General features: G+C 45.0%; 1 protein-coding gene across 5 annotated transcripts in view; it reads right to left on the bottom strand.

Annotated features, from left to right (window-relative positions):
- mtmr4 (myotubularin related protein 4) overlaps nucleotides 1-10,918 on the bottom strand; it is a 44,377-nt gene continuing 33,459 nt past the window's right edge. For all 5 annotated transcript variants that reach the window (XM_085288370.1, XM_085288371.1, XM_085288369.1 and 2 more), the window contains 12 exons: nucleotides 9,943-10,056; nucleotides 9,656-9,846; nucleotides 8,336-8,464; nucleotides 7,480-7,591; nucleotides 6,859-7,054; nucleotides 6,532-6,717; nucleotides 6,118-6,288; nucleotides 4,908-5,062; nucleotides 3,342-4,755; nucleotides 3,092-3,202; nucleotides 2,882-2,970; nucleotides 1-1,696 (listed from right to left, as the gene is read on the bottom strand). In XM_085288370.1, coding sequence (XP_085144496.1) covers nucleotides 1,519-1,696; nucleotides 2,882-2,970; nucleotides 3,092-3,202; nucleotides 3,342-4,755; nucleotides 4,908-5,062; nucleotides 6,118-6,288; nucleotides 6,532-6,717; nucleotides 6,859-7,054; nucleotides 7,480-7,591; nucleotides 8,336-8,464; nucleotides 9,656-9,846; nucleotides 9,943-10,056 — 3,046 coding nt within the window. In that variant the 3' untranslated portion in view covers nucleotides 1-1,518. The remainder of the gene's footprint in view (nucleotides 1,697-2,881; nucleotides 2,971-3,091; nucleotides 3,203-3,341; nucleotides 4,756-4,907; nucleotides 5,063-6,117; nucleotides 6,289-6,531; nucleotides 6,718-6,858; nucleotides 7,055-7,479; nucleotides 7,592-8,335; nucleotides 8,465-9,655; nucleotides 9,847-9,942; nucleotides 10,057-10,918) is intronic.

Here is a 10,918-nt window from a genome sequence, read left to right as displayed (position 1 = left end):
TTTATTTTAACCCATGGGATTTCATTTTTACAGTGCATTTCTTTACAACAATAAATCATTAAGTGACAGGTTTTAGCCACCACTACGGATCAGATAACTATGTATGTTACATTTCTGAGCTCCTCAAAGATTTCAGCTTCATAAACACCGTGCAAAAGATTCCAAATATTAGACGATGATAACTACAAAGGTAACGAATCCAGCGATATCTGATTATCCACTGACATTGTTAGCCTCTTGTTATCAAACTCTCAGTTAATCTTTAGTCGTTTCAGTGTTATTAAGCAGCTAGCTATCTGTACCATTAAACATACAGAGAGGTGGCCGATTAGAAACCTGCTGCCATCCATAACAAAGAAATATCCTTTGAAAAGAAAAGAAAAAAAGAGAGAGAGAGACAAAACAAAATATGGCACCATTGTCTCAACAACCAGTAGACAAACATTTTTAAGGGGACTGTTGCCAAACTACCCTTAAAAACAAAAAACTAAGAGCTCTGTTCAGTCCTCAGCATGTGGAGGAGTCAGTCAGATGGACATAGAGCTTTATGTGGACACCAAGCCATTCGACTAGAGGAACATCAGCACAACCCTTCAGTCACATCTTCCAAGCACCTTCAAATGACTCATCTGAAGAAGACTTCACAGAAACCTGCTGCCTCCCACCCTCATTCTGTCCCCGCAAAACCACATCAGTGTGCGCCACACATCCCTCAGAGCGTTGCACCGCGACTATACCAGAGAAAAGCATAGATAAAACACACAACCACATCGACTGTGCACATACAGAACACACTGCAGCAAAGAACATGTACACGACCTACCAAATGCACGTTAACATAAACCCAGTCCAGTTATCCATCACATGTTACATTCAGGCTCCGAGAGGACAAAAAAAAACAACAACAGCAAAAAAGATGCAATGGCAAAGTAAACAGCAGATTTCTCCCTTTTGCTCAAGTTTGGTCACAAGTGCCCTCCATTACATGACAGCTAGTAGTGCACAAAATAAGAATACAAAATTAGACTTTTAAATACTGTAGCAGCATTTCTTTTCTTTTAAAGTTGAAAGCCTCCAGTAGTACAGGTACAGGCTTTGGAGTCCCCCGACACGTGGAAGGGTGAGCGATTGTCCTCTGAACTGCGAGACGGTGTCCGTCAGGAGGGTGCAGGTGTTTGGTACTAAAAGGTGTGTGGACAGGTTGGAGATGTGTCTCAGGCGGGGGCACCACTAGAGGACTGAGCCGTGTGGAGGCAGCAGGACGCTGCGGCGCTTAGGCCTAAAAATGTCTTTGACCAACCCCCTCCTCCACCTGCTAGCATGCCTTAGCAATCCCTTCTATTACAGTCTATACGTACATCTCCGTTTTTAAAGCCCAGCGTCCCAAAGAGTAACAACTGCTCCTCATTCCCGCCCCTGCAGCCAAACTACAGCTGATTGGCGGTAAAAACAGCGCACAGCTCATCAGTCCCATACGAGCAGGACAAAGCCGAGGCGACAATGCTTCAGAGGTTTCTCTCAGCTGGAGGCTGTAGCGATGGCCTTCTTAAGCTGCTGGCTACGGATCTCGCGGGTGCGGGACTCGAGGAGCAGGTCGTGGCAGGTGTTGCACACCAACACGGGGTCGTAAAGCTGCTGGTCTGGGATGGGAAGCTTCAGGTGACAACAGTCTTTACAGAACACATTACCACAGTTCCTGAAAATGGAGAACACATGTAACGTTATTAATAGGACAAATAATATTTGATGTGAAGGTTTCTAAGACATTTTAGATACCAAACGTATAAGATTTCAAAATAAAAGATCCTCAGGACCCAGAGAGGGCAAAAATGAAAAGGCTAAATGCAGATTATGGATTGATGAGCAGCACAAACAGCTTTCCGCTTCTTCCTGAAGCACATTTAAAGGTCTTTTCACACATGGCAACTTTACTGCATTCCATCCGTCTCTATTGCATTTGGGAACGGAAACACAAGTCATTGTTTACATACATTATAAATCAGCTGATTCTATTTATTACATGTTGGAAAACTTGCTGTGTTTAAGTTACATAAAAAATGGATCTAACAGTTGAACACATGCCCTGCTCAGAGTGCTGCTCTGCCTGTGAATATGAATTTTCCCCCCTGCCTAAAATGTCTCAGTGGAGCATATAATTAATTCCCCAGTGAGTCAAGAGCCTTTGATGCTGAAACCAAAGCTTGGAAAATGCACAGCAAATTGTCTTTTAAAGGCATGCTGCTGCTTTGGCAGAGTCACTGTGCAACTAAAGAGTGCAGAGAGAAACAGGCATACAAAATATACAAACACAGCCAGCTTTTAAAAGGAAACACTCAGATCTCTTAGGCAAGTGCTAATCGTGAATCAGCTTCACTTCAAATGCAAAAAAATATTAAGGCTTAAATGTTAAAAAGAATTTGCACAGCATTTGGAAAATGTACTTATTCTTTCTTGTTCAGAGTGAGACGATGAGACTAATCTTGTACTTGATGTTAACCAGCAGCTGGTCAGATTAGCTTAGCACAAAGACTGAAAACCGGCTGAACAGTTTGTCTGGTTTTATTCAAACAGCAACCAAATTTGCCTTCAAAACTGCGCCAGAATAAAAGGAATAGCTGAGCACATAATTGCCCAGTAACACAGCAACAAGATGCTTTCACACTGCTGACAGCTAGCAAAGCTAGCATTAGTTAACCTGAGCTAACAGGCTTATGGCTGAAGCTTCACATTTACTTTCTTAATCTGAGCAAATACGTAAACACAAATATTTCCACACTAATATTAATCTAGTCTAATCTTGGCATTTATCTATTTTTTCCTCCAAGTTTGAGCACTTGTTGGAAAAATTAACAACAAAAAAGAAACACAATGAAGTCTCTACCTGCAGTGGTGACGTCTCTTGGCTATCCAGAACTCACAGTCACAGTTGAAACAATGGGAGGCCATGTGGTCGGGCACCCACCTCGTAACCTACACACAGAGATAGGTATCAGAAAAGTGTGAGACATAGCTCTGCTCCTGGACATGCAAGTGAGAAGTGAGTGGGAACAAGAAAGGAAGCGTGAAGACAGAAGCTCTGTAGGACACTCACCTCAGTGTCCCTGGGCTCCACTCGATCCCAGCTGCCCTCGGACAGACGGTCCTCGCTGTGGGTAGACAGAGAATCTTCCTCATTGCTGTTGTCTGACTCACGCAGACATGTCTAAGGAGAGAACAGAATGAGATCAGAGGATGGATACAAATAAGAACTCTTCTGAAAATAATTGAGAGTAAATACTCTGAAGACAAAGAGAAATGCTTTTAGCTCTTCCAGTAAAGTCTGTGCTTAAAAAGTCACTCACAATGTCATCCTCGTACTCGACGTATGGCTCTGAGGGAGGGGTGCCATACTGTTGACTCTCAAGCCTCATCTGCAGCTGTCGCACCTGCTGTCGCAGCACCTCAACCTCCTGCTTGTAACCCGCCTCGATCTGACGCAATCTCTGCTGCACGGCATCCATCGGCACAGGCAGCCCATCGTCATCCAGGTAAGCCAGGGTCTGGGGAGGTGGTGGCGAGCTGGAAGCTGAGGGTGAGGAATAAGAGGCTGGCAGGAGCTGATGGGCTGCCAGTGAGTAGCTGGTGAGGGCAGCAGGCCCACACAGTCCAGTGTAGCCTGCACTCCTGGTAGGCCATCCAATCTGCAGCGCACTGCTCGGACAACAGAGCGCCTCCCTGCGGCAGCACTGCGAGCCATTGGCAATGGCAAAGCCCTGGGCGCGGAGGAATTTACTGGCAAGCCGGCGGCTCTGGTGGATGTTGGGGTGCTGGCCCCGGCTGGCACCAGAGGCAGACTGGACCAGACCCTGGACACTCTCCCAGTGGGAGCTGAGCAAGCACAGGTCCGAGAGCTGGCTCTGGGAGATCAGAGGGCGAGCAGTGACCTGGATGCAGTCTACAGGAGCTGCCGCTAACACGCGCTCTCTTCCACTCGCCCCATTTGTCCTCGTGTCCTCCTCCTCCTTCTGGGGTTGAGCTTGTGGCTGAAACTCAGGCTGCTCCTCATCATTCAAAGTATTCTGCGTAAATTCCTGGGTCACTGCGGAGGGCGAGTTGGGGGGATGATCATTCTCACCTGTAAGAGTCTCAGTGGAGTCCCCCATGGGAAGGAGTGGTGTTAGCTGCTTTACAGCCAGCAGGCTCTTTGACTGACTATCAATTTGTCCTTGAAATACAGAGGTTGGTGTGTTGGCTGCAGGTTGAGTGCTTTTGCAGGGCAGAGGTAAGCAGGGCTCTGATTTATGAGTGGGAGATGGTATACTCTCAGCAGTCCTACAAGGGCTCTCAGCCTCCATTGGAGCTTGTTGGAGTGGAGTATCTGTGATCTGATGCAAAGCTTGCATGAGGGCAGGAGTGGAAAAGGCAGTGTGAGCAAGTGTGACATCCTCACTGAGGGGGACAGGTGAGAGGGGCAGGGAAGGCAGGGGCTGCGTAGTGAAACAGGGTCCATCCACAGCCTCTTCAGCACCCACTACACCTGGGACAGCTTCTGGAGTCGGATGCACAGATTGTCCCTCTCCACTGTCCACCGCAGTGTCAGGTATGAGCTCGTTGGAGCCTTCTACAGCGGGTTCTTCCACAGCAGGTGAGGGCTCCAGTGCAGAGCGACCCTCCTGGCAGTGCTTGTTGAGATTGGGGTCGCTCGACGTTCGTGTCAGGGGCATCCCATTCTCAAAAGCTGACAGAAGGTCATCCATGGAGCGGGTCTTAGGAAGTCTGTAAATCACCAGTACATACAGATCTTATTTTTTAATGTGTATAAAATGCAGTAATACAGTTCTCCATTTTGAACTCTAGAGGGCAGTCTGACTGTTTGCCATAACATTACTAGTCAGACTGCGGCAATAGTATTGTTCAGACAAACAGACCTGTCCAGGGAACGGGAGGTAAGCTCATCTCCTGTGATGGAGGGCGGGAGGTAGAGATCCACAGAATCATCCACAGCAGTGCAGGGGGAGGAGGTGGGCAGGTAGACGGCTGTCCACAACTGTAGTGCCCGAGTATGGCAGACTGGCTGCAGCACCTGGCAGACAAATGCACCGGGAGGATAAGTACATAGTAATGGCGTCTAAGATCCAAACTCTTTGAACGTGCATCAGAAAGGATGGCAGGGAAAGTAGGATAGATTTAATCTTTAATCATACTGAAGTTCAAAATTGGAGTCACATTATCCATTAATCAAAACACTTATTGTGCTCGCTGAGATCGTGACTGAAGATTATGATCATTACTATGATCAACTGTTTCCTTCAGCAAGTCCCCTCACTGAACACTTTCTGAAAAGCACAGTGGCTTTAAAAGGAAACACTCAGGAAGCAACTTCCAGCTGCAGCTATACTAAACTACAGGGTGGGCCATTTATATGGATACACCGTAATAAAATGGGAATGGTTGGTGATATTAAAGTCCTGTTTGTGGCACATTAGTATATGTGAGGGGGCAAACTCCTCAAGATGGGTGGTGACCATGGTGGCCATTTAGAAGTCAGCCATCTTGGATACAACTTTTGTTTTTTCAATAGGAAGAGGACCATGTGACACATCAAACTTATTGGTAATGTCACAAGAAAAACAATGGTGTGCTTGGTTTCAACGTAACTTTATTCTTTCATGAGTTATTTACAAGTTTCTGACCACTTATAAAATGTGTTCAATGCGCTGCCCATTGTGTTGGATTGTCAATGCAACCCTCTTCTCCCACTCTTCACACACTGATAGCAACACCGCAGGAGAAATGCCAGCACAGGAATCCAGTATCCGTAGTTTCAGGTGCTGCACATCTCGTATCTTCACACCATGGACAATTGCCTTCAGATGACCCCAAAGATAAAAGTCTAAGGGGGTCAGATCGGGAGACCTTGGGGGCCATTCAACTGGCCCACGACAACCAATCCACTTTCCAGGAAACTGTTCATCTAAATGGCCACCATGGTCACCACCCATCTTGAGGAGTTTGCCCCCTCACATATACTAATGTGCCACAAATAGGACTTTAATATCACCAACCATTCCCATTTTATTACGGTGTATCCATATAAATGGCCCACCCTGTACAAAAGCTGTGAAAACCGGCAGGTACCATGTCATGAGAAGGGATGTAGAGGAAGTTCTGGAAGTTCTTGTTTGCTGTGCGAAGCAGAGACCACACAGAGCAGGTGCGTTTGTAGATATTCTTTGCCTCCCTTTCACGAGCGTTGTTGCACAGAAACGTGCCGTAAAGACACGAGTATGTGTGCTGCACCAACTTGACCTGGACATGTGAAGAAGATGCATCAAGTCAGGCCTTTAATTACAGCACTGATTAACTTTAACTCTCATTGTCGGTGTGTGTGAGACAGCTGACTGATGTGAAACATGACCATGTGACCCAAGACTTTATTCATTAGGCCAAATGTATGGTTTCATGTAATCCTGGCCACTTTTTGAAGTTTAAAGAACATGTAGAGATTAATGCGTAAGACAGACTAGTATAGAGTGCTGTCCAACCACCTACCAGGAAGGCCTCGTTGAACTCAAACAGGCAGGGGAACTGTTTGAGCAGCTGGTGAACACAATCCAGCCACTGCAGGAAGACGGGACACTGCTCGCTCACATCGTCTGAGTTCTCCTGGTGGCCACAGCGGTCCCCAAACTTATGACCAAAGTCCAGCCATTCCGTCTCTACGAGCACCTGGAAACCCTGTGGATAGCACAGTAGTCAGTACCAAAAGCAACAAGAGAATCCAGCAAAATAAGTGCTTACCATATCTATGAGAATATGCCTGCATGTCATTTAAAAATCAAATACATTAGATTAATACTGAACTGTGCAGATGCTCACCTCTAATGTCCTGTAGTAGGGGTCCAGCAGGACCTTGGCGAGGGCTACAATCTGAGGCGTGCGGTCCCACCCGTCTGAGCAGTGTACCAGGACAGGACGACCGTCCCGCTCGACTGCTGAACATACCAGAGTGGCAGCCTTCAGCATGACCGACAGGTGCTGCAGCCAACGGGTGCTCTCCAGTGCTGAAAGCCAGCTGGAAACACGAGAGGGGGTTGATTAGGCAACAACTAACCTATATGGAATATGTCATAACTGAGGTAATCTGATACAGCAGGATACAGCATAGATTGGGTTATTTGGGTTAGCTATGACAGAGCAGGGAGGCACCTCTCTGGAGGCCTTTCTGCTTCACTTCACACATTCGATGTAAAATACACACAGCTGACGTATTGAAAACGCATGTAAACATGGGAACAAATGGACAGCCATAACACACATGTGCTGTTGGTTGACGTGTACAGACAGACAGCTGGCAAGCCCAGCAGGAACAGGACTGTGTTCCTGTGCCTGTGTGGTGTTGCCTTACTGTGTGGTGAACCCACTAAAACAGAGAAGGTGGAGGGAGGTGCAAATGAGGCCAGAGCCGCTCAGAGAGAAAGGTCACATAGATCAACTTACTTTCCAGGATCGGGGATCTGACTGCAGACAGCCCTGAGAGCCTGGAAACTGTTCCGGATAGCATGGATGTTGGCCATTCCCATGAACATGACCTCACAGCTGGGGTAGTACTCTGAATACAAACAAACAACAATTTGCTTTCAGTGCAACATTCATAGTCATCTAACAGTGACTGTGTGTAGTCACTGGTAGCAATAACATTGTCCATTTAGTCAAACTGGACTGCACTAAATGTGTTAGCAAGTCACTGTAGAGAGAGGGGATTGTTTCCAGAATGGAAAAACAGCACTTTGTTAAACAGATGTGTGATCAAAAACTACACGAAGAACATTTTAAACTTGCTCTGTAAAGGATGATTTCTATAAGACAGGTCTAACAACATGAGCACTGACAAGAATTAAAGTGTGTGCAAAAGCTACAAATCACAACCAATATCCTCTAAACTGCCATCATAGCAGAGCCTATCTGAAAGCCATTAGTTTTAAATATTCAAGCTGATCAAGGAAAAAGTTGAATTATGATATAATTACCCATATACTTGTCCAGCTGGCTTTAGTATTATTCAAATTGTTTCTGATTGTTACATAAGTAATTAAAAAATAATTAAGCTCCATAGAGCTGAGAGGAATTATAAAGTTGGATATTAAAATTATGTTAAGTCACCACAAGCAGGCAATTTTAGAGTACTGAGTAAAAACACTGTTTTACTTCTCACCGAGTTTCCTGTCTGCTTGACTCAGTAGAATCAGACGCCAAATGATACACACACACTCCAGATAAGGTTCACAGATGACAATGTTTCTAGTTTAATTTGACTTTTTGAAGATGGTGCAAAATGTTTTGGGATTATGCCAACCTTCACATTCGCAGCCTCCGCCCTTAGCTCGGTTAGCCACTGCAGCAGTGTATGAGCGAGCATCCAGAATCAGCAGCTTCTGTGTCACAGTGTTGTCATTGCAGCTGGAGCCGCCCGTCAGAGATGAGTCTGGGGAAAGAGAAGATTCTGATCATTATGAGCAGACAGTGTAATGCGAATCGACCTGCCAGGGAAAGGAAGAAAGAGAAAGTGTGAAAGGAGGAGGACGGTGTCAAGAAGGGAAGGGAACATGATTAAGAGAAACTGACTCTATTTGTAACCTACTGAAAATCAATATCTCCTCATGATGAACACCACTGTGTTACCTGGTAAGTCAAGAAGCCTCCTTCCCACAGCTTCTGCAGAGAAAGACGACTGGAACTGAAATACTTCTCTCTGCACCCTTCTCTAATTGTGTTAAAAGCTCTTTTATCACTTTCTGTAATTTGACATATCTGTGTGTTCCTTATAAGTTAATATGGAGGGGGGAAAAGGAAAGCAAAACCACTGAAAAAGATACAAAGAGTTGTTTTTCTGAACTGTGAAAGCTGTGCTGACAGCTGTCCTACTTTCTGTAACTCACAATAATTACAATGCACCAACACTGATGCATGTACTTTCTGTTAAAAAGGAGAACATCAGCAATGGAAAAAAACAAAAACAAAACACATTCCCAGCCCTGTGAATGCTTGCAAAGCTCTGAAAACACCAGAGTCCCAGCTATTAGAGGCTGTTTACAACCTGGAAATTTAGTGATCTCCTCTCAAAGTTCAAAGTGCTGATTAAAAAGAAGCTAATTAAATTTATGGTGTGCACAATAAAAGCGATTCATGTTAATCAGCTACCTTTATACTTTAAATTGGTGATGATGTATTTATGTATTTGCAGGTATTATTGAAAATGCAGTTACATTACAATTTATTATGTGTTGGTTCTCTTGGAAGTAAAAGTTGATAATTAAACAACAGATAAATGCATCTCTTTCTCTCTGGTCAAAGTTTGTGAAAGAAGTCTAGAGTTAGAGAGTGTTTGGCCAGGTTTGCACAGCGTGATCTGCTGTTATGTGTCTGGATGACTGCAGAGAGAGAGAGTCTGTTTCAGACACTCACTACTGGAAGCACTCTGTTTGGTATAGGTGTGTGGGCTGCCTGAGTAGACTGCAATATGATGCGATCACTAGCTGTGACTTTAAGAAAACGAGTGAATTTAGACCCTGGATGGTTTAATTTGACAAACAGGGTCATCGTGTAATGCAGAGATGTGCAAATGGATGAGGAGTGCAAGTATGGACGTGCAAAGAAAATCAAACAGCAAGATTACCAAAATCACCATCGGAAGAGTCAGTAGCTTCCCCGCGTTGTCGATTTGTTTGTGCACCCTTGGTTCCGCTGTCCATCTGACAGGCCTTAGCGATGGACGTAACTAGATACTCATCATCTGTGTTCCTCCAGCCCCACCAGCTAATCTCAGGCTGGCTACAGCGGGCGATCACTGCCCCGTTCTTCTGGTGCCTGGAAACGAAGGTTACAGAGTTAATTAACCTAAAATGATGGATTTTCTTCAGCTTGCACCCATATAAGCTGGAGAAAACATGCACACAAAGTTACCTGTAGACCACCACTGGGATCCTCTTCCAGGATCTAAAAGAAGCCACACTCTCCAGCTCCTTGTCAGTGATCCAGATTGGAATCAGAAGCTTCTGTGGGTAGCTGGAGCACAGCCTACAGGATGAACAGGTAGTTAGAGGTTCTAAAGCATAGGTGTCAAACTCTGGCCCGCGGGCCACATTTGGCCCGCAGCCAAATTACATTTGGCCCACGAAGCCATACCAAATTACTATTAGAGCTGGCTTACTGGTATTATACAGCTAATATATACCGGTATATATTGTTTAGTATTAAGCTTTGCTTGTTCCATATTCAGTTTTTCAGCAAAACTTGTTTGAGTCCATAAGAAAAGATTCATTCTTATATCTGGAGGAAGATTTTTTTTTCAATAAATATTAATGTTAGCCCGCGACTTTGTTCCAGTTTTGAATTTTGGCCCACTGTGTATTTGAGTTTGACACCCCTGTTCTAAAGGAAGTTTTAAAACAGTTTATAATGCTGCATTATCTTTTGATGAGGAAAACCAAGATGAAACTGGCTGCAAAAGGACATTCCCTAAAATGTTCTGGTTTTCAGGGTCACTGCAGCATCAATATCTCAGCTAGACCAGAAAACAAATCAGAAACCTCCATCTGTCTCTGCTTTCTCCTCTTTCTCTCCCAGGATACTTTCTTCAAATTATATTCACTTGCTCAGAGTCTAATAGCAGGAGGGAGAGAGACTGTGTGTGTGTGTGTGTGTGTGTGTGTGTGTGTGTGTGTGTGTGTGTGTGTGTGTGTATAAAATACAGTGCTGAGTCATGGGCCTCAGCAGGCTGTGACTTGTTTAATTAGCCAGTTGTCCTATGTGTGTGTGTGTGTGTGTGTGTCTGTCTCAGTGGGGTGTGTTCTCCTGGGCCCTCCAAACAGACTGACCTTTTTTTTTGTAGCATTTATTTACCCAGACTGCAAAGGAGACCCCGATGTACAGGTGCACA

Source organism: Mchenga conophoros, linkage group LG10, assembly GCF_057382185.1.
Source record: "Mchenga conophoros isolate Kocher_MC1m ecotype Shallow Benthic linkage group LG10, M_conophoros_male_GT1.1, whole genome shotgun sequence".
Lineage (NCBI taxonomy): Eukaryota > Metazoa > Chordata > Actinopteri > Cichliformes > Cichlidae > Mchenga > Mchenga conophoros.
This window is presented reverse-complemented; position numbering and strand designations above follow the sequence as displayed.